Source organism: Sciurus vulgaris (genome assembly GCF_902686455.1).
Source record: "Sciurus vulgaris genome assembly, chromosome: 12".
NCBI lineage: Eukaryota > Metazoa > Chordata > Mammalia > Rodentia > Sciuridae > Sciurus > Sciurus vulgaris.
In genome coordinates this window covers 72,121,554-72,147,020 of record NC_136473.1, presented here as the reverse complement: position 1 = coordinate 72,147,020, position 25,467 = coordinate 72,121,554, and the positions used below count along the sequence as shown (strand labels likewise).

At 34.9% G+C, this 25,467-nt stretch overlaps 1 protein-coding gene across 1 annotated transcript in view; it reads left to right on the top strand.

Annotated features, from left to right (window-relative positions):
- PPP2R5A (protein phosphatase 2 regulatory subunit B'alpha) overlaps positions 1-25,467 on the top strand; it is a 61,769-nt gene that overhangs the window by 14,626 nt on the left and 21,676 nt on the right. Inside the window, exons 2-3 of the mRNA XM_079107601.1 lie at positions 17,056-17,252; positions 20,179-20,280. Coding sequence (XP_078963727.1) covers positions 17,056-17,252; positions 20,179-20,280 — 299 coding nt within the window. The remainder of the gene's footprint in view (positions 1-17,055; positions 17,253-20,178; positions 20,281-25,467) is intronic.

The following is a 25,467-nucleotide window of genomic DNA, read 5'->3' as shown; positions in this document are numbered from 1 at the left end:
CTATAAACATTTGTGTGCAAATTTTTGCGTGAATGTTTTCATTTCTCTTGAGTGTATACCTAGGTGCTGGGATTACCAGCACCCCAGTAGAGCAGATTCCTGCTTGGAGGTGTCAGCTAGGAAAATAGTCTGAAAATTATCAGCAAGGAATAAAAGACAAAGCTAGAAATTAGATTTAAAAGGGGGGCACCTGGTGGGTCTTCCAACACTGATAGGAACAGGAACTGAACAAGTGAAAAAGGCCCCCGTCCTTTATCTAAGAGGAAATACATCAAACAGTTTCAGTGTGGCAGGCTTCTTGAGGAAAACAGGATCAGAGTAGGAAAAACAGGTTGTTTGTGGCTTGGCAGGTTACGCCCATCTCCTGGAGGCTGCATTTGAACCTAGGGCTGTGTGTGAGCTAAGGCATGGTGCCAGCACGATCTGGGCTTTCTCAAACCCAGGGAATTTCACCCAGGAGTTCCCAGAAATGTAGCCTTCCTGCCTTATGTTGGCTCAAACAAACCCATAATTTACACATGACTTCCAGCACCTAGGAGTGGAATTTCTGGGCCATATGATAATACAGGGTTTCATTGCTTGAGGGACTTCCACACTATTTTTCACAACAGCTGCACCATTTTATGTTTACACTCGCAGGGTTTGAGGGTTCTGATCTTTCCATACCCTCCAATACTTCTTATTCTGATTTCTTGATTATAGCCATCCTTATGTATATGAAGTAGCGGGCTACTTGTGGTTGTGATTTGCATTTCCTTAATAACTATTGATGTCACACATCTCTTAATGTGCTTATTGTCCATTGGTATGTATCACCTGGAGAAATGGCTCTTTAGATGCTTTGCCCGCCCCCACCCCTTTTTGTTTTTTAGGGAATTAAATCCAGGGCCTTGCACATGCTGGGTAAGCACTCTCCACACTGAGCTGTAGCACCAGCCCAGTCCATTCCCTCATTATTTGTCTTTCTATCATTGAATTGTAATAACAGTTCTTTATATATTCTTGCTACATATTCCTTTGGCTTTTCATTTTTTTATTTTTAGACCAGGGATTGAACCCAGGGACTGAGCCACATCTCACCCCTTTTTTGTATTTTATTTAGAGACTGGGTCTCGCTAAGTTGCTGAGGCTGTCTTTGAACTTGCGATCTTCCTGTCCCAAACCTCCCAAGGTTCTGGGATTATAGGTGTGTGCCTCCATGCCAGGTGGCTTTTCATTTTCTTGATGCTACCTGTTAAAGCACAAAAGTTGCTTTTTGTGTATGTGCGCACGCGTGCTGGGGTTTAAACCCAGTGCCTCATGCATGGTAGGCAAGCACTCTACTGCTACCCAACCCAAAAGTTTTAAAATTTTGATTGAGTATAAAATGTCTTTTTTCTTTCCTTTGCTCATGCTTTTGATGTCATATCTAAGAATATTTCCAAAATCTAAGGTCTTGAAGATTTACCCTGTTTTTTCTAAGAATTTTAGAATTTTAACCCTTATATTTAGGACTTTGGCCATTTTTATGAATTTTTGGGTAGGATATGATGTCAGGGTCCAAATTAATTCTTTTGCATGTGGCTATCCAGCTGTCCCAGCACCATTTGTTGAAGACTGTTCTTTCTTTATTAAATGGCCCTACCACCCTATTGAAAATTAACTGAATTCTCAGTTCTATTTCATTGATTTGTCTGTTGTTCTTGTGTCAGTATCACACTGTCTTGATTACTATCGTTTTATAGTAAGTTATAAAATGGGGAGACATATAAATCTTCCTCCTTTTTCTCTTTTTCTTTGACCCCAGGGATGCTTAACCACTGAGCCACATCCCCAGTCCTTTTTATTTTTTCACTTTGAGATATGGTCTTGCTAAGTTGCTTAGGACCTCATTAAGTTGCTAGTTGCTGAGATTACAGGTGTGTGCTAGCACACCTGTCTGTTTCTCTTTTTCAAAGTTGTTCAGACAACTCTGGGCCATTTGCAGTTGCAAAGGTTAGGCTATTGATTTGAAATATTTGTTCTTATATAGGTATTTATAGCTATACCTTCCCCTCCGAACTTCTGTAAGTTTCTGGAATTTGTCTCAAATATTTCTCATTTTTCTTTCAGTTTCTTCTTTGACTCCTTAGTTATTTAGAATGAGTTAATTAGTTAATTAGTATGTTTAATTTCCACATATTGTTGAGTCCCCCCTTTTTTTAGTTATATATAATATTAGGGTACATTTTGACATAATCACAAAAGTATGGAATATAATTTGCTCTAATTAGTCCCCTGCACTTCCCCTGCCCCCCTCCCTCTACTCTACTGATCTTTCTGCAGTTCATTTATAGTTTTTTTTTTTAAATTAGTGTCTTGTGGATGTGGTTGATGTTGACATTCACTGTGCTATGATGTACATAGGAAAGTTCAGTCAGTTTTATTCCACTGTTCTTCCCTTTTCCCGTCCTTCTGTTTTATAATTGATTTCTAATTTCATTCTTTTTCATTATAAAACATACTTAATTCTATTCTTTTAGTGTTTTGTTGTTGTTGTTTTTGTTTGTTTGTTTGTCGTTTTTAGGTTTTATGACCTGGCCTGTGGTCTGTCTTGGAGAATATTCCACGTGTGCTTGAGACTATATATTCTCTTCTTGGGTGGAGTGTTTTCAAATGAACATAAATTTTGTAGTTTTCTGTAGAAAGCTGTTAAGTTTAGTTGGTTTGTATCGTATTCAAGTCTTCTGTTTCTTTTTTGATCTTCTGCTTCATTGTTCTACCCATTATGGAACATAAGGTATTGAAGCCTGCAACTATTACTGTTGAATTATCTAGTTCTCCTTTCATTTCTGTTGGTTTTTTCTTTCATGTGTCTTGGTACTGTGTTAGTAGGTGCAATATGTTTATAATTGTTATGTATTTCTAATGGATGACCCTTGTTATCTCAAGTAACCTTTTTTTGATCCTGAGGATTGAACCACTGAGCCACATCTCCATCCCTTTTTATTTCTTAATTCGAGGCAGGGTCTCACTAAGTTACTTAAAAGTTTGCTAAGTTGTGCACCCGGCCTCAAACTTTTATGCCTCCTACCTCATCCCCAGCTGCTGGGATTACAGGCTTTATGGCACTGGACTCTAGTAACTTTTTAAAAGTCTGTTTTGTCTGATACTAGTTAGCCACTTAAAGTTTTTTGTGTTTACGTGATATATCATTTTCTATCCTTTTGCTTTCAATTTCTTTGTATATTTAATCTAAATTGTATTTTCTGGCAATATCATATAGTTAGATCATTTTTTCAAAAATCCAGTCTCCTTGGCTTAATTCATTCACATATAATGTAAATTGATACAATTTAACTAATATTGTTGTGGATTTATGTCCATCTTTTGTTTTCTATGTGTATCTTTTTATTCTGTGTCCTTCCTTTACTGCTTTAGAATTATGACCTTTTTTTTTTTTTTTTTTGTGGTGCTGGGAATCGAACCCACAGCCTTGTGCTTGCAACACAAGCACTTTACCGACTGAGCCATCTCCCCAGACCCAGAATTGTGACCTTTTTCTAATTAAGCATTTTTAAAGCAGTTGTTCTTCTGTTTATCATATGCCTCTTATTAGAATCAGCTTCATTCTAGTAAGATATACTTTGTTTCCCTTTTGTGGTATTGTTGTTACATAATTGTATCTATTAATATTACAACCCTAATAATACATTGTTATAATTATTACTTTACCACCATTAGTAGTTTTTTTTATTCCAGTACCTCCTTTGTGCTATTACTAGCAAAATATATTTCTACATATTAATAACACAGCAATACAGTTTATCTGTACTTAGACAATCACTTTTACTTTTAGCCAATCACTTTTAAAATCAGTTAAGAAAAAATGCCTTTATATGTCATAAATTACATAATTACTTTCACAGGTGATCTCTGTTTTTGGTCAGATTATCATCTGTGGTCACTTGCTTTCAGCTCGAAGGAATTTCTTTAGTGTTTCTTGTGAGACAAGTATTAGGAATAGATTTTTTAAAAAATTATTAGTTATACATAATGGTAGAATGTATTTTGGCAGGTGATAACATATGTAAAGTATAACTTATTTAGGATCCCACTCTTGTGGTTCGACATGAGGTTGAGTTACCCTGGTAGTGTATACAAATAAAAGGCTAGGAAAGTTATGACTGGTTAATTCTACTGCCTTTCCTATTCCTCTCCCCCCTCCCTTCCCTTCGTTTCCCTTTGTCTAATCCAATAGATTTCTATTCTTCCCCTCCCCAACCTCTCTTGTTTTGGATTAGCATCTGTAAATCAGAGAGAACATTTTGGTTTTGGGGGATTGGCTTATTTCACTTAGCATGATATTCTCCAGTTCTGTCCATTTACCAGAAAATGGCATAATGAAATTTCATTTCATTTATGGCTGAGTAATATTCCATTGTGTATGTATACACCACATTTTCTTTATTAAATCATCTGTTGAAGGATACCTAGGTTGTTTCCATAGCTTGGCTATTGTGAGTTGAGCTGCTATAAACATGGTTATGGCTGTGTCATTGTAGTGTGTTTTTAAGTCCTTTGGGTATATATCAAGGAGTGGGACAACTGGGTCAACTGGTGGTTCCAAGGAATAGATTTAAAAAAAAAAAATCTGGGTATGTCTTTATTTTTACTTCTATTTTAAAGATAGCTTTATTGGCTATAATAGTTTCAGTTGGCAGGTTTTTTTTGTTTTTGTTTTTGTTTTTGTTTTTCTGTGAGTACTTTGAAAATAATTGTTTTGCGTTCTGGCGTCTGTTGTGTTTGCTGACATGTCACCTATTAATCTTAGCCCTTGTGAATGCTTTCAGGATTTTCTCATTGTCTTTGACTTTTAGCACTTTTACTGCAGTGAGTCTGTGGATCTCCTTGAGTTTAATTCTTCTTGATACATTAGGTTCAAGGTATCAGTACATTTGGGAATTTTTCAGTCATTATTTCTTTAAATATTTTTTCTGCTCCTTCTCCCTCTTTTCTCCTTCTGTTACTCCCATTATGCATTTATTGGTACACTTGATGGTGTTCTACAGGTTTCTTCATTCTTTTTACTTTTCGTTCTTCAGATTGCACAATCTCTACTGATATATCTTCAAGTTTCCTAAATCTTTCTGATGCCAGTTCATATCTTCTAATGTGTTCTTTTAGTTTGTTTTTCTAATTTTGTTATGCTTTTCAACACTAGGATTTCTGTTTGATTCTCTTTTTATAAATTCTCTTTGTTAATAACCTATGATCTGACATTATCATCATACCTTTCTTTACTTCTTTAATTACAGTTGCTTCAGTTCTTTGGATGTATTTGTAATGGCTACTTCTGAAGGTCATATTCTATTAAATCCAGCATCTGGTCACTCTCAGAGGCAGTTTCTGCTGCCTTGTTGGGTTTTTTTTGTTTGTTTGTTTCTGACTTATGGGCCATACTTTTCCTGTTTTGTTTGTGTATCTTGTCAGCTGGACATTTAAAAAACATATTGTAGCAACACAGAGTTCTGATCTCAGTCCTCATCCTCAGGGCTTATTGTTACTTGTTTATTTGTTTAATGCCTGAGTGAAACCCCCAAACCCCCAACATACACACGTACACTGCTATGTCAGGCCCCTGATGTTCCTCTGAGAGGTGCAGATTTGGTTCTGCCCACAGTCACCCAGGGATGGTGGTGGCGTGGGCATTGTTTTCTTTGTCTTTTCCTAACCATATTCCCTGCTATTAAATTTTGCTGTTTTTCAGCTGACTTCTCAATTGTTTTTAATAGTGCTCTGGGGCACAAATTATTCGACAGATTAATCCAATCAAATTCAGGATTCGAAGGAATAGTTCCCAAGATCAGTGTATATTTGCCCTGACACCAGGAGGACTCCTCCAAGCTCTCTCTTCCTGGGTCTCCTGCAGACTGCTTGGCCTGTAGTTTAGTCCGTTCCTTTCCCCACTCATCCTCCCCTGTTTCTGAGAGCACTCTTAGGCTCGAACTTTTTTTCAGGCTCATTGCACATAAAGCTGATTCCTTCGGGAAAAGTTGAAGAGCTGTTGATGGAAGGGGTGGCATTGGCCTAGGTATTTTTGGCATGCCGAAGAGGTCCAGTAGGTCCAGTGCTAGAGTGATCAGGGCCCCAATACTCTCAGTGATGCTGCCCAAAAGGTGTAGTCTCTGTCCCACAAGTGGCAGGTGGGCACAGGGGAGCCCTCACTTCTCGGCTGCTCTTGCTTAGAACTTAGCCGTATCAACAAGCAGCTGTGGGTAGGGTGAGAAGTGCCAGTGCCCTGCTCCCCACTTGAAGAAAGCTGGCAGGGAGCTGGGGGTAGAGGGATCGCTGTGTTCTTGGCTCACTTCTTTGAAGTGGAGTTCCTACCTAGCTGATCCAAGAGGGAAGAAGCTGTCTTGGTTCAAATACCACAGACTGACTATTCTAACTTAATTTTTATAGAGGCTTTTGGATAGATGTTTCCTCATTTGCTCTTTGCCATTTTCAGAGGCTTTAAATGGTTATTTTGAACATAACTTTCATGTTTTCCCTGGGCAGCAGGACTGTGGAGCTCCTTTCCTGGTCTTGCCAGATGTTTCTCTCTCTTGACTATGATTTTAATTAGTTTTAAAGTAATAATTAGTTCTTATGTAGGACTTCGTAGCTTTCAGGTATATAAGCTTGTAACTAAATTTGAAATCTTTGGGAAAATTACTTGAAATAAACCACTTTCTAGAACTGACTCAAGAAGAAACAAAAATCTGAATAGTTATGCCTGTATGATTGAATCCTAATTAAAAACCCTAAGAAGAACATTACCAGAAAATTACAGAGCACGGTATCTCATGAACATAGATTTTAAAATCTTTTGAAAAAATTAACAGATTGAATTCCGTTAATTCAATATAAAATAGGGTGATATGTCATAATCATGTGGGATTTAAACCTGGAATGCAAGGCTGGGTATACATTTAAAATTTACTCACTATATAAATAGAATAAAGGGGGGGAATCATATCATTCCAATAGAGACACACAGAAAGTTGCTATTCTGAACAGTTCCTTACACTTTTGTACTTTTCTTTGTCGATTCTAGCTGCCTCAGTAGACCTGATCTCCATCTCTGTGTTAACCTGCTTGCTCATTTGGGTGGGTCTTCTCTTCCCAGTGCTTCCTCTTTCTGAAAAGTGCCACCAAATGACTGATGTGATTGTGGCGTTCACTGTTTTCCTTCTCTCAGGGATCAAGGTCCTGTTTGCCAACAGCTGAAATAATTGTTTCATATGCGTTGTCTAGCATTTAGTAGTTTACAGTGTCAGGCCTAGTCTGCTAGAAGTCTTGCCCACGCTTTTTGTCTTCCTTATCCAGTGGATATAAAGTGATGCATGACATTTCATGCTTAAATTCATAAGTATAGTTTATACAGATTTACATTTTTTTTTTTTTTTTTTTTTTTTTTTTTTTTGCTTATCATTGTGCTGGAGTGTGTTTTCGTATGCTTACTAGTCATTTAGGTATCATGACCTTTTATTTTTATTTACAGATATTATTTGCCTTTTTTCTCCTGATTTGTAGGTGTTCTTTTGTGTTCCGGATACCAGTCCTTTGTTGGTTATAAAACTAAATTATTTAGTTTTCCTGTTCACATATAGTTTTTTAGTTCTCTTGGAAGTTTGTGTGTGTGAGGGAAGGATCTATTTTATTTTTTTCATAAGTAGTCACCATAAATTATTGAATTTTTAAAATTCCTTACTTCTGAGTGTGATGGCACACACCTATAATCCAAGCAGTTTGGGAGGTTGAGGCTGGAGAATTAGAAGTTTGAACCTAACCTCAGCAACTTAGCAAGATCCTGTCTCAAAATAAAAAATAAAACTATGTTATGTGCGTGTGTGAACAAACATATTGCAGTAAATTCTACTTTTATGTGTAACTATAGTGTACCAATTAAATGAATAAATAAATAATAAAATAAAAAGGACTAGGGATATAGCTCAATGGTAGAGTGCCCCTGGGTTCAATCTGTGGTACCAAAAGAAAAAAGAAAATCCCTACTGACTTTAAAAGGAACTTACAGCTAACTATATCACATATTAACCTTCTGGATGTGTGTACACTGGCATGTTTCTAAGTGTCTTATGCTCCCCACCCTAGTGGTCTTTTTGTCTACTTCTGCACAACACCATGCCATTTTAATTACTTAATAAGGATAGATGACTCTTCACTTCTTCATCTTCTTAAAAATCATCTAGGCTGGGGCTGGGCTTGTAAGCATTAGAGTGCTTGCTTGCCTAGTATGTGTAAGGTACTGGGTTTGATCCCCAGCACCACATAAAAATAAAATAAAGATATGTGTCCATTTACAACTAAAAAAATTTTTCTTTTAAATCATCTAGGCTATTCTTGGCTCTTTATTTTTTCAGGTGAATTTTTAAGAACAACTCTTTTGGTTCCATCAAAGCACCATGTTGATATTGATCCAAATTGCATATCTTGCATATATTTATTGGGAAGACATTAATTTTTCTCATCCATGAATATAGTATATCTTCATTTGTGTCTTTATTTCATGAAAGTTTTGTAATTTTCTTCATGAAATTCTTGTGTGTCTTTTGTTAAACCTCTTAGATTCTTTGCCTTTCAAACCCAGTCAGAATGTTCTGAGAAAGCTTAGACCACATGGGAAGGTTACACGTCGGGGTTCTGGTACTATCTTTGAGCCAAAAACCAGAATCAGCTGCCAGGCATATATGAGTGATTTAGCTTCACAGAATTCCAGTCCCTAACTTTATAGCTTTTTTAACTGAGATAAGCTTGTCCCTGCTGTGTCCTGACCCAAAGAAGCTGAGAAATAACAATTGTTATTTTTAAGCAGCTGAGTTTTTGGGGGTAATTTGTTTCCAAATAATAGAAAATGAATACACCAGACATTATTCTGATTCTGATTTGGTTTCTCCTGTAGGTCTATCTACAAGAACACATAATTAGAATATTATAGTACTTAGGGGAATATTTTTTTAATCCTAAAATAATAAGTTGGCATTTATTGTTGTCTTATGAACTTCGCTAATTTGTGTTTGTATGTGATTAAAAATGTATGAGTCTATAAGTTAAAGACTTAGATGTTGAAAATTCTTCATGAACACCAGGTATGTGTTTGAGAGTAAGAGTTTTCATTTTCCATGACATTTTTGTAGTCAGGTATAACAGTGGGAGTGGGACCAAACTTGTCTTAAAGTCCTCTTAATTTAGTGGTACAACTTTTCCTAAGTAGGACTCATAAAATAACATCAAAGAATACAGTGTAAAACTTCTTTGCAAGACTTTCCTACAGATTCTAATTTACTTCAAGATGCCTTACATTGTCCGGTGAGTCAGGGTAATCAGCCAGGCTGCGTAGCTTTCTCCCTTGTCTGTGGGTATAACCCCGTATCTAGCATGACTCTTACTGATAAGAAATCTGATGGATATCTACTTTTGGTTCTTTTGTGGATGCATTTTTTTTTTTTTTTTAATGCAAAAGCTTTTAGCTTTTCCTCCAGGACATCTGAATTTTCAGGGATCTGCTGGATTATCCTTTTGTCTGAGTCATTTTTTCTTTTTATTTGGTTTTCTTTCCTGTTGCAGGCTTTCTTCAAATGTCTGTTGATTCTTTATTTTCCACTTCTTGTGTATGAGTGAACAAGAATCATTTCAGGAGTTAGATGTGGTTATGGACTCTGGTTTTGCTTAGCAATTACCCCAAGCATGGAATTAGTTAAAAGTTAGAATGCATGACTCTCTGAGACTGTTCAATTTCTTTGGAGAAGAACCTTTTAATTTTTTTTTTTCTTCTTCCAGTAGTATGACTGCATGACTTCCTTCTGGAGTGGGGTCTGTTTTAAATATATTTTTAAAATTTTTGTGGTGTTGGGGATCAAGCCCAGGGCCTTGTGTGTGCTAAGTGTGTGTTTTTACCAGAGTTACATCCCCAGACCAGACGTTTTATTTATTCCCCCATTTCAGCTCATGTCTCAATCCCTTCCTCTATTTCACTAGATATTTCTTAGTCTTGAACTACACTGGAGTTCTGTAGAACCCTCATCTGTAGTCCTCTGTTTATTCCAGCATGTGACTTCCCTTATCATGGTTTTGTCAGTTTCTTACTTTGAGTTTTCAGAAATTTTGTTGAAGTCTCTTGCCTAAGGCCTTTTCTGTTCTGTTATTGTCGGTTCCTTCCCCGCCCCTCATCTGTCGACATTAGAGGGAGGGGTAAGAGCTAAACAAAATGGCCACTTTTAATTAGTGTGCGTGCACATCTCTTAAGTGGTTGAGGATTTAGAATACAGCTTGTAAATGAACATGTGCTGTTTCAAAGTTAGTGCTCCTTGCATTCTAGTAGTTTGAATCCCAGCTTTGTTACAAATTTATTTTCTGGTCTTAGGCATGCTATATGGGATGGGATTTTTTAGTTTTTAATTTTATTTATTTTTGGGGTGCTGGGGATCAAACCCAGGGTCTTATACATGCTATGCAAGGGCTCAACCACTACTCTATACCCCAGGCTTTGATCTTACATTTTATATATTGTAGAGCAGTGACTTTTTAAAATTTGATTTTTTTTTTTAACTACAAAGTACAATATGAAACACATCTTACTTCATAACTCAGTATCCTTTTTCAGTTCAAATGAACTCTTACCCTTACTTGCAATATACTCAGGCTTATTTTGTTTTGTTTTGTACCAGAGCTTGAACCCAAGGACACTCAACCACTAAGCCACATCCCCAGTCCTTTTTATTTTTTATTTGGAGACAGGGTCTCTGTTGCTTAGGGCCTCACTAAGTTGCTGAGGCAGGCCTCAAACTTGCGATCCTCCTGCTTTTAGTCTGTTAGCCTGTTTTGTTGTTGTTGTTGTTCACTCTAGATATGACCCAGTAAAGTGATCCTATTACACATCAGTTGATTACAACCCACACTTTGAAAAACAGTACTCTAAAGCATTATTTCAAAAAGTGTAAGCCAGATACATCTTCAAGTTGGGTGTTGGAAAAAGAAAAAAGGGGGAAAAAAAAGGTGTGTTAACCATTCTCCAATGATGAAATACCTCACTTGCCTGGAGTTGTCGGATTCCCTCTCTACTAGACACCATGCAGGAATTTTTTACAGTGGCGAGGATTCATTAGTGGGATCAAATTGTAGTCATAACAAAATAGAAAACAGATAAGATGCATTTTGAAAATCATCTTCCAGCCAAGTTTAAATTAATTATGTATTTTGCAAAAGCAAGGCACATCTGTTTTTCTTGTTTAGATAGTTCCTTCATTGTGCAGTTTGTCTTGTACCTTTCATAATATTCATGCAGAGAGCTTTTTTTATTGGGAATTTAGTAATGTTTTCTAGCAGAGTGCTTTTAATAAATACTTAGCTCTGGGGTTGTTATTGATAATATGAATACAAATTGATATTGCAGGTTATTGCATAATACTCTTGTGTGGTGCTGGAGATCAATTATTATATAGTATTCTTAAAATTGTGGTCAAGTTTCCTTGAGGTAACATAAACACTTAAGGCATTTGAAATTGTTGAAAATGATGCACTGATAGTAGTTGGTGGTCTGAATTGCTCCATTGTAAATACTTTGGGAGATCAAAATGTGTATTTATAAGTTTACATGTAGGATAGAGTTTTTTCTTGATTTAAATGGAATTAATAGGTTCTTAATGTACTCATGATTCATTTATACATTTTGGAAGAAAATAATATCCCTTTGAAAAAAATACATGTCTTCAGTGCAAGACTGTTAAAATTGTCCTAAACACACCTCTAATCCCAGCAACTCAAGAGGCTTAGGCAGGAGGATCACAAATTCAAGGGCAGCCCCAGCAATTTAACAATAATTCAATTCATCGTGACTGAGCAAATACAGATGCTCTATAACTTATGACAGGATAACAGTCAACAAAGTCATTCTGAGTCAAAAACAACACTGTCATAAATGCATGTAATCTCTGGGCGCAGTGGTACACCCCTGTAATCCCAGCAGCTTGGGAGCCTGAGGCAGGAGGATTATGAGTTCAAAGCCAGACTCAGCAATTTAGTGAGGTCCTAAGCAACTCAGTGAGACCCTGTCTCTAAATAAAATATTTTAAAAGTCTGGGGATGTGGCTCAGTGGTAAAGTGTTCTGCGTTCAATCCCTGGTATCAAAAAAAAAAAAAAAAAAAATTATTTAATACACCTAGTCTGTCATGTGAATATCATAGGTTAGCAACACAGTGTGTAGAGTATTGGTTGTTTACCCTGTGATCATAAGACTATGAACTGTGACTTGCTGCTACTGTCGCCCAGCATTGTGAAAGGATATCATACCATGTATCTCTATCCCAGGGAATCAAAATCCAAAGTAGCTTTCTGTTGAACATATTCCTTCTCACTGCTTTTTGACTACACTGTAGTACTCAGGACATAATGGGAAATAATTACTCTGTCAGCATCCACAATTCTAGTTGCTGTATGATGTTCTGAAGTTTTCCTGTGAACTTGCATGTGTCTAGAGATGTTTTTATTTTTAAGACTTCAAGTAAAATTCTGGTAGATAATATAGTTAATATTGGAGGGAGAATGAATTCCAGGTGAGGAAGCATCTCAGTCAGAATGGAGTTGTCCACATTGAGAATGGCAAATGGATAATCAACATCAGTTCAAGGACAGTCATCAAGAATACAAATAATAATAAATGCTGGAGAGGATGTGGAGAAAAAAAGGAACTCTTTTACACTGTTGGAGGGATTGTAAGTTAGTACAACCACTATGGAAGTCAGTATGGAGGTTCCTCAAAAGACTAGGTGTGGAACCACCATATGACCCAGCTATCCCACTTCTCAGTATTTATCCTAAAGAATTAAAGTCATCCTACTGCAGTGATACATGCTTACCCATGACTTTAGCAGCACAGTTCACAATAGCCAAACAATGGAACCAGCTTAGGTGTCCATCAGCAGATGAATGGATTTTAAAAATGTGGTTTATATATATGCAGTGTTTTACTCAACCATAAAGAAAATGAAATTGTTATTTGCAGAAAAATGGATGGATATAGAAATGATTATGTTAAGCAAAATAAGCCAGACTCACAAGATCAAGGGTCATGTTTTCTCTCCTATGTGGAAGCTAGAGAGGAAAAAGGAAGAGAGGGTGGGGAATCTCATGAAAATCAAAGGGAGATCAGTAGAGGAAAGGGACCAAGGAGTGGGAGACAGGGAGTAAGGACTAGGAGTGATATTGACCAAATTATATTGCTATATTGTATACATGTATTAATATGTAACTACAAATCCCATCATTTTGTACAACTATAATGCGCCAATTAAAATAAAGTGAAAAGAGAAAAAAATAGCCAAGGAAAAAACAGTATGTGACATTACTGTAAGACATTGCCAGACAGAAATAATACTGAGTGTATAACGGACTTTATTTGCAACAATTCTTACAGTGGAGAAGTTGTAAGCAGCCAGTGTAGATGTTGTCAATACTCTTTATATTTCACAGATTTATTGTGTTCTTTTTCTCTCAGATTATTCTTCATGTTTATGAAATATCCGAAGTAGATAGTCTGATTTTTTTTTTAACTCTTGAAAATATATTTTCTACTTTTCTTTTTTTATTAAGAGGAAAAATCCAGTGGTACTGTTATAGAAAGGTACTTAAGAGTTGGGACAGATTAAATGTTACAATTACAAGATATTTCCTGATACTCTTCTTTCTTTGAGACGATGTCTCACTGTGTTGCCCAGGCAGGCCTCAGTCTCACATGGCCTCCCACCTCAGCCTCCTGAGTGCCGGGACTGTAGGTGCAGCCACCAGTCCTGACTTCCTTGATGTTTTAATGATGAAAACCCTGGATTGCTCTCTTTTCCTCCTGGGATTACTATCATACAGTTTTTTTTTTTTTTTTTTTTTTTTTTTGTGGTGCTAGGGATTTGAACCCAGGGCTTTGTGCTTGCGAGGGAAGCACTCTACCAACTGAGCTAAATCCCCAACCCTCATATAGGTTTTGACCTATGTAAAAATATTGCACGTCTCACACCCATAAGTAGATAACCGTAGCTTCCTCTCTCATTTAACCTTTAGAGCTGCTTTACCTGGGCTGACAACAAATTCAGTGCAAAGAAAGTTCTTAAATATAGCAGTCAAATACCCTGTAATAACTAATACTTTCCTACTTTTAATTAGTTTTGGTTTCATTTTAAATTTTTATTTATATTTAATCTTTAAATACTCAAAATTTTTTTGATTACAGATTGTATGGAGAATAGGTAGTATGTATATATATTGGTACGTGTCTATCTAGAGTGTATGATAAATGGCAATACTTTTTGTGTTTTGCCTGATAAAATTATCTTTTTTTTTTTTTAATGTCCCTGAGGATTGAACCCAGCAGTATTTTACCACTGAGTCACATATATCCCCTGCCCAATTTTTTTTTTTTCTACTTGAGACAGGGTCTCACTAAGTTGCTGAGCCTGGCCTTGAATTCTTAGGGTCCTCCTGCCTCAATCTCCTGAGTCCCTGGGATTACAGGCGTGTGCCGCTGTACCTAGCTCTGATAATATCATCTTTTTATGTTTGGTGTCTTGTCTTCCCAATCTCCCTCTAATCTCTCGAAGGTAGAAAGTCACTCTAACCTTCAGAACCTACTTCAAAGCGTGGTTGTGATAGTTAACTGAATTAGTCCATATAAAACACTTGGAATTATCTTTGGCATGAAGAAAGTACTGAGGTTACTAATGATAGTGCCGTGTATTATTATGTAGCACAGCAGACTTAGCATTCAGTAAATGTTTTATACTTCTGGGAAGGCTTAATAGGAAAGATTTTTCTATTACATAATACCTAAAAATAATTAGAATTGGAAACTTCTGTTTTAACCCAGAGCTAAAGGAATTGAAATGTTAAACTGCTATCTAATTAATTTCTAATGTTTGAGGGGAATTTACATGTGATCTATCTCACCAAAGCATCAGTTGAATACTTGGATATAGTTCTTGGAAAGAAAAAAAAAATTCAAATAAATCTTTAGGCCAAGAAGTGAATTATTGAATGGAGAAGCTATGAAAAACATTTAACTTATTTCCGAAGACCAAGAATTAAATGCTCAGAATCCTTTTTAAAATGTGTAACGTTTTTTAAACCTACTATTTGCCAGTCCTGAAACCATTTTCTGTCTTCTGTCTGATGATGTAAGGAAAAGACCTTTTGTAATCTAGCTTGTGATGTAAGGGTGGGGGAAAGGCCTTTTGTAATCCATTTTGAAGTATTATATGCATTAACCTTCATAATCATTATCTCATTTAATTCATGTAATTCTATCATCAGGGTATACTTTCGATAAAAATGGTTGTTATCCATTCTTAAACATAGCCATGATATAAAAATTCACTATGCCATTTTTGGTATCTAGTATCAATTTTGAACTTTTTGTTCAGTAGTCTCTTATGCAGTGCATAATCTTTATTGTTCAAATTCAGAGTTTTTTTCAGGCATAAAATGTTCATCAACTTCTTAAATACCCTGTACTAGATAAGGGAAACACTACTCAGTCAGCGAATGATCCTTGCCCTTAAGAAGCCCTGGTATCTTTTGGGGATTGATAAGGAAACATTGAATATAGACCTTAAAGATAATACATATTCAACTGTGTAATTGTTGTTCTGAGTACTGTAAATGTTCAGTGAAAGGAGAGATCATTGTATCCTGACCTACCCATGGGAAATTTGGTGGAAAATGTGGGATCTAAGTTTATTCTTATAGAATGTATAGAATTTGGAAAGACAGGGAAGGAAATCTGGCACAATATTTCAGATAGACGGCATGGTGGCACACAACTGCAATCCCAGTAACTCAGGAGGCCAAAGCAGGAGGATCACAAGTTCAAGGCCAGCTTGGGCAACTTAGTGAGACCCTGTCTCAAAATAAAAAAATAAAAAGGGCTGGGGTGTAGCAGTGGTAGAGCACCCCTTGGGTACTTCCAAAAAAAAAAAAAAAATTCATATAGAGAAAAGATTTTGAACAAAGACATGGCCTTTAAAAATAGGTAATTGTTTTTGTGCCAAGGAGAAAGGAGTGGGAGGAAGGAGAGAATAGGAGTTGGCCATAAAGGCGATCACATATTGAAGCAGGATATTGTGTGTTACTTTTAGCATCAGGAAAAAAGCTAAAAATATTTTAAATGTTTCCCAAATTATCATTATAATTAAGTGTATTAATTATAAAAGATGTCAGGCAGGTATATTATCTATTATAATAAAGCTATTTAATGTTTATAGATATCTTTGGAAGTAGAGATATCAAGCAACTGAGAGACCTATGGTGACTTCTTATCAAGTTTGAGAATGATTCTTACCAGCCTAATTAGTCACCATCTTCTATAGATAGATACACACACACACACACACACACACACACACATATACAATCTGGTAAGTTTAGCACAAGTAGGGAGCAAGTATCAATATTGAGCAGACATCTGCTTATTTATTAAAATCAACTGAGTATCAGTTTTGGAAAACATCAGGTTATTAATTGAAATTAAATGCATGTAACCATTTTAATTTCAAGGATTATAACTAAAGAATTTAAGAAAAGAATTATTATTCAAAATACAACTAGTTTTGCAGAGAATGAGCAGATTGTTATTATTGGGGATCGCTGAAAAGTATTGTGTATGATCATACTGATTCTAATTTTAGCAAGATTTTATCTTTTCAAAGTAACTTGGAAGATAAATCAGGAGTGATAATGGTTATGAGACCGTTCAAGAGAACAATTAGGATGTCTTTCGTGGTCTGGATGAGGTATGATAAAGGTCTAAAGTGATAGGGGGAGCAAGAAGAAAAGGATAGATTTTAGATATGTTAAACAGAATTAGTAATGATTATAGGCAATGAGAGGAGTCCAGCTTAAGTCCCTAAATCATAGTATTAGATGGGTGAATTTACCACTAGCTTTCTGTGAAAAGTTTTATGTATGTGAGTAACTTCTACAAAATTAATAAATATATAAAGGTAACTTTTGAGGTTTTTTTCTAAGCTTTTCTTTTTTTTTTTTATTTATAGATGCCACTTCAAATGAACAACAAGAACTGTTCTGTCAGAAGTTACAGCAGTGTTGTATACTGTTTGATTTCATGGACTCTGTTTCAGACTTGAAGAGCAAAGAAATTAAAAGAGCAACACTGAATGAACTGGTTGAGTATGTTTCAACTAATCGTGGTGTAATTGTTGAATCAGCGTATTCTGATATAGTAAAAATGGTAAGCCTCTAGTCTTATATTCCTCAGATTGATATAAATTCAAAGTAAGATCTGAGGTATAACCATGAATTAGAGACTGATTTTTAATAAATGTGCATAATTAATACATCCAAAAGCATGTTTTATAAAATAGTCCATTTAAAGATTATCCATCCATTTCACAGATGCTTAGGAGTTAGGAAATTTAGTAGTCATATTTACTCTTGGCTACCATCTTGGATAGTGTAGTCTTGAGCTTAGGGAAAAATGTAGGCTTAAGGTATACATATAGATTGATAATAGGTAATGTCATGGAGGTGTCATGGGACCAGTGAAAAACTTTGGGGAGCTCTGCATTTAAGCAGTGTTAGCTAAGGGAGTTAGGCTTAAAAATAGTATTTAGGACATTTTAATGTGTATGTAGACTAATACTTCAATTGAAACTTGGGTCCTTTGAGAAGTTAAGTAATGCCTTCTAATTGAGCATCCTTAATCCAAAATAAGATGTGTAAAACTTTTTGGGCACTAGTATGAATCCACAAGTGGAAATATTCATACCTAACTTCGTATGATGGGTTGAAGTCAAAACACGGGCACACTAAAAATATTGTATAAAATACTACTTTCAGGCTATGTTTATAAGATGTATATATGATATGAATGAGTTTTGTGTTTAGATCTGGATTCCATTCCTAAGATATCTCATTATGTATATACAAGTATTCCAAAATCCAGAATAACCCAGAATTCAAGACATTTCTCCAGACATCTTGGACAAGGAATCCTCAGCCTGTACAAGTAAATGTTTATAATATCTGATGTGAAAATTTAACCCTTGCCAACTTTATTAATGTTGTTCAGGATGCTATTTATTGATAATTCAACTTGATTATTCATCAAACAGAAATTTGCATAGGATTTGTGATCTATGTATTTCATTATATTCTAATAAAACAAAAAAATTAGTTGGAATAGAGATTTGCTGAATACACAATTTAAATTTATATTATTTATAGTATAAAGTTTAATAGCAAGTACCAACCTAGGTGCCCTTCAGTAGGTGAATGGATAAAGAAAACGTAGTATATATACACAGTGGAGTATTACTCATTCATAAAGAAGAATGAAATTATGGCATTTGCTGGTTAATGGATGGAACTGGAGACTATCATGCTAAGTGAAATAAGCCAATCTCAAAAAACCAAAGTCCGAATGTTCTCTCTGATATGTGGATGCTAACATACAATAAAGGTGGGGGGAGAATAGAAGTCATTGGATTAGACAAAGGGGAATGAAGGGAAGCAGAGGATGGGAATAAGAAAGACAGTAGAATGAATCTGACATAACTTTCCTATGTTCATGTGTGAATACACAACCAGTGTAATGCCACATCATGTTCAACCATAATGGGATCCTAATTAGAATAAGTTATACTCCACGTATGTATAATATGTCAAAATACATTCTACAGTCATGTATATCTAAAAAGAACAATTTTTTAAAAAGGTAATAGCGAGTATAACCTATATATTAATCAAAATGAAACTGGTTTCCTAAACTTGCACAGACAGTAAAAAGGGAGCAACAGTTTGAGGATATAAATAATAAATATTAATGGAGTTACTATTTTTTATTTTTATTTTACCCTTTAAAAAAATTCCAAGAATAAAATCTCCATTTCTTAATGTTATTGATTTCTAATGGTTTGTATTCAGGAATTTTGAAAATCTTGCACACTGTTCTTTATTTTTAATCTTTATAAAGTTGTTCATAGATGTTGAAAGTACTCAAATATTTGAACAAATTTGCTACATATATTCTACTATTTAATTTATTTGCCCAAGTGCAAAGATGTGTGTGTTTTGTTGTTTAATTTCTAGTTGAGCCATTTTTTTCCCACTTAGTCCTTTAAAACTCTCCTGAATATTTGTTATATACAGGCAGTTTTATTGATGGGTACAAGGTTAACTTTTACTGCTGACAAATGTGAGACGTAGTTGAGTCTTTTTATTGGTTCTTTTTAGTTATTAGTTAAGTAAGAGTAATAGTATTAGAAGTATCATTCTACCATAGATGCACTTTATTAAAAAAAAAAAAGAATTTTTGGAAACTTACTTGCATAATCAAGCATTGCTTATCTTATCCTCTGTCCCCTAGGTAGTTTATCTCAAATGACCAACCCCTTAATTGTCCTTAAATGTTTACTAAACTATTTGGTTTGTCAGTCCATTCATCACTCTTAAAAGAACTAGGGGTTGGGACTATGGTCTGTCCTTCACTAGAGAAAAAGAATATGTGGTTACCTTGGTGTGGGGATGGATGATGCACAGGATGAAATTGTAAATACTGTGTTTAATTGATCTAAAATGAGGAATCTCAAAGCAAGTCCTGATTTCAGATCATGTGTTTTTAAAAAGTTTCAAAGTAGAGGAAATAAAATAAATTAAATGATGAGTTGTTATAAGGTACAGCTGTAATAACGGTGAAGGCATTTTACCTCTCCTTTAGTGTGGCATGTACCTATAAGAATGAAGTTGTTTTATTGAACTTGTTTGTGTTGCAAGCATTGAATATGGCTGTCAGAATATGGGAGGAATCGTGGAAAGATGAAAAGAATCAAGTTAGAGATAGGCTAAATTAGTAATGTTGCCGTCCTCTCCCCTCTTTCATTTTAAGCAAAACTTAGAAAGAACTTCTATTTAAGGAAGAGGAATCTAGAAGTAATCCATAATCTTCAGTAACTTCAGGAAGTCCATTATTAGATAGAGAAAAGAGAGAAACACCTGCCTCCTTCATTCATATCTTGAAGAAATTTATAGAATTTTAAGCTAACTTTATAGTCACAACTTTTTTCTTAAATCAAGGTTCTTAAAAAATATTCCATTTTGCTTTACTAAATTCAGTTATATAACAAAGAACATAAATCTAAATGTATTTTTCTTTGCAGATCAGTGCTAATATCTTCCGTACTCTTCCTCCAAGTGATAATCCAGATTTTGATCCAGAAGAGGATGAACCCACACTTGAGGCCTCCTGGCCTCATATACAAGTATGGAACATAATTATGCATTGACAATGTTTATATTTTGATATTCTGCTGAAATCATGGGTCTCTCTCAGATTCTGAGTGTCTATTTAAACATTTTTAATACATTTTCTTTCCCCAAAATGTTTTTGTTGTGATAAAATACACTACACATAAAATTGACCATTTAAACCATTTTTAAGTACATTTTATACACTGACCATGGTCTGAAATCATCATCACTATCTAGTTCCAGAACTTTTCATCATTCCAAGAGGAAAGCCCTTTATCATTAGAAGTTGCTCTCCATTTCCCCATCTTCATAGGCTCTGACAACTACTAATTTGCTTTCTGTGTCTATACCTGTTCTGTATATTTTATGTAGATGAGATCATAATATGTGGATTTTTGTATCTGATTTCTTTCACTTACCATATATTTTAAAGGTTCATTCATGTTGCAGCATGAATTAATACTTCATTCATTTTTGTGGCTAAATAATAGTCCATTGTATGGCTACTACTATGTTTTTATTCATTTATCAGTTTTTGATACTTATTTCCATCTTTTAGCTATTGTGACTAGAGCTATTTTGAACATTCATGTACAAGTTCTTATTGAACATTCGTTTCCCATAAGTTTTGATATGTTGTATTTTTGTTTTCATTTACCTAGAAATATTTTCTAATTTCCCATGTTTTTTCTTTTTTGATCCATTAATTATTCAGGAATAGGTTGCTTAATTTCTATCTGTTTATGACTTTCCCAAATTTTGTTATGTTATTGATTTTATTTCATTGTTTGGAGAATATATTTTGTATGATATCAGTTCTTTTGAATTTTGTGACCTAGTGTATAGTCTATTCTGGAGAATGTTTCATGTGTGCCCATTGAGAATATTATATGTTGTATTATTGGGTAGAATGTTTGGTAGAAGTCTGTTAAGCGGAAGTAACATTTAAGTGTCCAACTGTTATTGTTCAGTTACCTATTTCTCTCTGCATTTCTGTTAAGTTTTCATGTTAGATATTGTAAGGACCCAGTTGATAGGTACATGTATGTTTATAATTGTTACATCCTCACAGATGACCGTTACCATAATAAAATGTCCTTTGTCTCTAATAATAACTTCTGTGTTCACGTGTATGTTGTCTGATATTACTATAGCCACTCCACTTCTCTTTTAGTTACTGTTTGCATGGTATATATTTCCCATCTTTTACTTTTAACCTTTGTGTTTATTTTACTCTAAAGTATGTCTTTTATAAATAGCATATAGTTGAAACATGTTTTTTAAACAATTTATATAATCTCTCTTGATTGGAATGTTTAACCCATTTATATTTAGTGTAATTACTAATAAGGGAGAATTTATACCTGCCATTTTTTTTCTAGGTTTTATGTCTTTTTTTTTTTTTTTTTTTCTCTGCTTCCCTCTTATTGTCTTCTTTTGTGTTCAATGGGTATTTTCTAGGGTATCATTTTAATTCCCTTGTTTCTTTGGGTTTTTTCGGAGTTATTTTCATAGTGGTTGCCCTGAGCATTACAGTTAGCATTTTAGAACAATCTAGTTTGTTTTAATACTTAATTTTAGTAATATGCAAAATTTTGGTCCAGTATTCCTTCAATTACTACCCTTTCCTTTGTGGTGATATTGTCATAAAATCACATCTTTACACACATATATCCATCAGCACAGGTTTTAACTAATTGCTTTATGTTACTGCTTTGTTAAGGGGGAAAATAAAAGTTATAAATTAAAATACATTTACTGTCTTTAGTATTTACTTATACTGTTACCCTTACACACATTCTTTATTTCTCTCTGTGGATTCAAAATACCATATAGTGTCCTTTTATTTCAGCCCGAAGGAATTCCTTTGGTATTTCTTCTAGGGCAGGTTTGATAGCGACAAATTCTCTTTGGGGTGTTTTGTTGTTGTTATGACTTTTTTAAATCTAGGAATGTCTTAATTTCTCCTTCACTTTGAAAGGAGCGTTTTTCTAGGTCTGTAATTTTAGCCAAGAGTCTTTTTCTTTGAACACTCTGAAGATGTCATCCCATTTGTCTTCTTGTGTCCATGATTTCCTGATGCCACGTCAGCCATTCATTGTACTGAGGATGTCGTATGTGCTGTTTTTTTTTTTTTTTTTTTTTTCTCTCTCACTGCTTTGAACATTTTCTCTTTAACTTTTGTCAGTTTGACTATGATGTATCTAGGCGCAGATCTCTTTGACTTCATTCTACTTGGGGTTTGTTGAGTTTCAACTAGAGTTCATTGTATAAATTAATGTTTTTCATCAACTCTGAGTTGCTTAGGGTTGTTATTTAAATATTTCTGCCCCTCATCCTCTTTTTTGGGACGCCCATATATACTGTTACAATGGATAGTGTCTTGTGGGTCTCTGAATTCTGTTCATTTTTCTTCATTCTTTTCCCTTTCTGTACTGGATAAACAAGCTCAAACTGGATAATGTCTATTGACCTATTTTCACATTTACTTATTCTCTCTGCCAGCTCAGAATTGTCTTTATGGGAATGCAAGTTCACGGATATCCTCACTCTCCCATTGCAGAAGTCCATCTCTGTGACACATCTTTGGCAGAGATTGGTGGTGCAGTAGTCTTCCTACCCTGTATGCCATGTGTGACAACTCACCACCCCAATAATCACTGGAAAGTTAGTAATAAAAACTTCTAACTGGGTGTGGTGGTGTGCACTGTAATTACAGCTGCTCAGGAGACTGAGGCAGGAGAATCACAAGTTCAAGGCCAGCCTGGGCAATTCAGAGAGACCCTGTCTTAAAAAATAAAAAGGACTGAGGATATAGCTCAATGGTAGAGCACCCCTAGGTTCAATCACAGTACCACAAAAGAGAATAAAAACTTGTTTTATAGGTGGAACTAATTCTTCCATTCAGCCTTCCCTAATTTCTGTCTGGCTTCAGCTACTTCATATAAACATTCCCTCAAATATTTTAGTTATAGTAGCTTTAATACATCAACCAGGGTTCACTCAGTAGAATCACTTTGGTACTACTTCACTTGACACATTAATAACTGGAACTCAGGTTAGATCTTCTTATACCACTTGTGTTATAAAAATTAATATAAAGATTTCATTATAGTCATAAAATATATGCATATGTTCTTATATATCTGGTATTTGTGATCTTTTTGACAGTATACTTTAGGTTTTATTTTGTTCCCTTAAAATATCTAGTTAAAATGCTCTGAGATGCTCAAATGGCACATTCAGTTTACAGATGCTTTCTTATTTCTAAAACAATCCGGACTCTGAAGGAGAAAAGGAAAGTTTTCAAGTCCATGTCTGATGCTTCTAATATAATGTCTTTCATACATTAAAGATAATACTAATGGTCCCAAATTTGCAGGCAAGCACAGTGAAGTGTTTTTTATAGAAATGTAACATATTTGCCTATGTATGACCAATGATGTTCATTTATTAGACTACTGATCATGTTTAGTTAATAATAGCAACTGTCAAGCACTTACCCTGTTCTAGAGATAGTGGAAACTGCTTCTTGTACATCATCTCATTTGGTCCTTATAGTAGCACTATAACGTAGGTGTTATTTACACTTTATAGATAAGCTTAGATGTAAAAGATTAAGAAATCTGCCCAAGATGATACAAATAGTAAGCGGCAGAATCAGGTTTACAACTTAGGTATTGTTCCAAATTTTTTTGCTATAACCCAAAAGCTTTACTATCTTTCTTAGATTCATCTGTGACCCTATAATAGTCTATGACCCTAAAATAGGTATATATAAATTTTTATGAGATTAAATTCATATTTTAAGTATCATTATAGCATCAGTATATTAGGTCTCCCAAATCATTCAACTAACCATCACTTTTTTCTTTTAGCCCTCATAAGTGAGTTGAGATGTGCCTTATGTATATGGAGCAAGAGTTTATATATACAATTCTAACTAGTAAGGGAGTTATTATTGCAAAGCATAGTGAAAGAAAATTATCATGGTGACAGATCTCCATTCAGATTCCAGTTCTATGGGGAGTTTTTGTTTGTTGGTATGGGGTTTTTTGTTTGTTTGTTTGTGTTTAACCACTGAGCCACATCCCCAGCCCTTTTTAATATTATATTAGAGACAGGGTCTTGCTAAGTTGCTTATGGCCTCACTAAGTTGCTGAGGCTGGGTTTGAACTCGAAATCCTCCTGTCTCAGCCTCTCAAGTCACTGGGATTACAGGTGTGTACTAGTGCCCAGGGCAGATTCCAGTTTCGATACATTTTGAGCTATGCGATCTTGGTTTAACTGCTTAACTTCTCTGAGCCTGCACTCTCTAAAATTAGGATGAAAAGGTGATTCAAGGATTGAAGAGATAATGTATATACAAAACCTCATATAATTTTTAAAAGCTATATTCTCGGTTTTTGTTGTTGTTCTTCCCTTTTTGTTTTCTTAAGATATATTACTTTTAGTATTTTAAAATAAGTATATTTTTGCTCTACAGTTATCTTTATGACGACAATATGATACCTGTTTTCTCTTCTGTAACTGACTTATTGGTTCCCTAGAATGAGAATACTGAAATAGAAAGTAGTCTCTACTTTTCCTACTTCCTTCTTCCTTAGCATCTAATGTAAAGTAACACCTTTTTACTATCACAGTAAATTCTAATGACAATTTGAATATTCTTCTACTTTCTGTAAAATCTTCATCCAGTCCCCAGCTCCATATTTTAGATATTTGTATAATACCTACACGGTCAGGACATTTTAACTAATTGCATACTATTCTATTATTTTTGTTCCCACCATTCATTAGTAGTTCTACAGGTAATATATTTAAATGTTTGCTATCAGTCCTTATATCAAAGTATCTCTAGTCACCGTTGGGATAATTTAGAGCTTATTCTTCAGAAGGGCTCATGAAAACATTACTTCCTGCGTTTTTATATGTTTGTCTATATCCTTCATTTTTAAAGATCGATTTGACTTGACATAAAATTCATGGTTCAGCTTCTCTACTGAGTACCTCAACTATGTTATTCCATTATCTCCTGTTTTCACTTTGATTTTCTTTCCCTTGTCTCTACACTTAGACTTTTTGCCTAAATGCCCAAAGGATACTTTTCTTTTAATGGCCTGTTGCTTTATCGGCAATACCTCACTGTTGGTTTTTCTGGGTCAGTTTTCCTATTTGGTTAATGTTCTTTCACTATA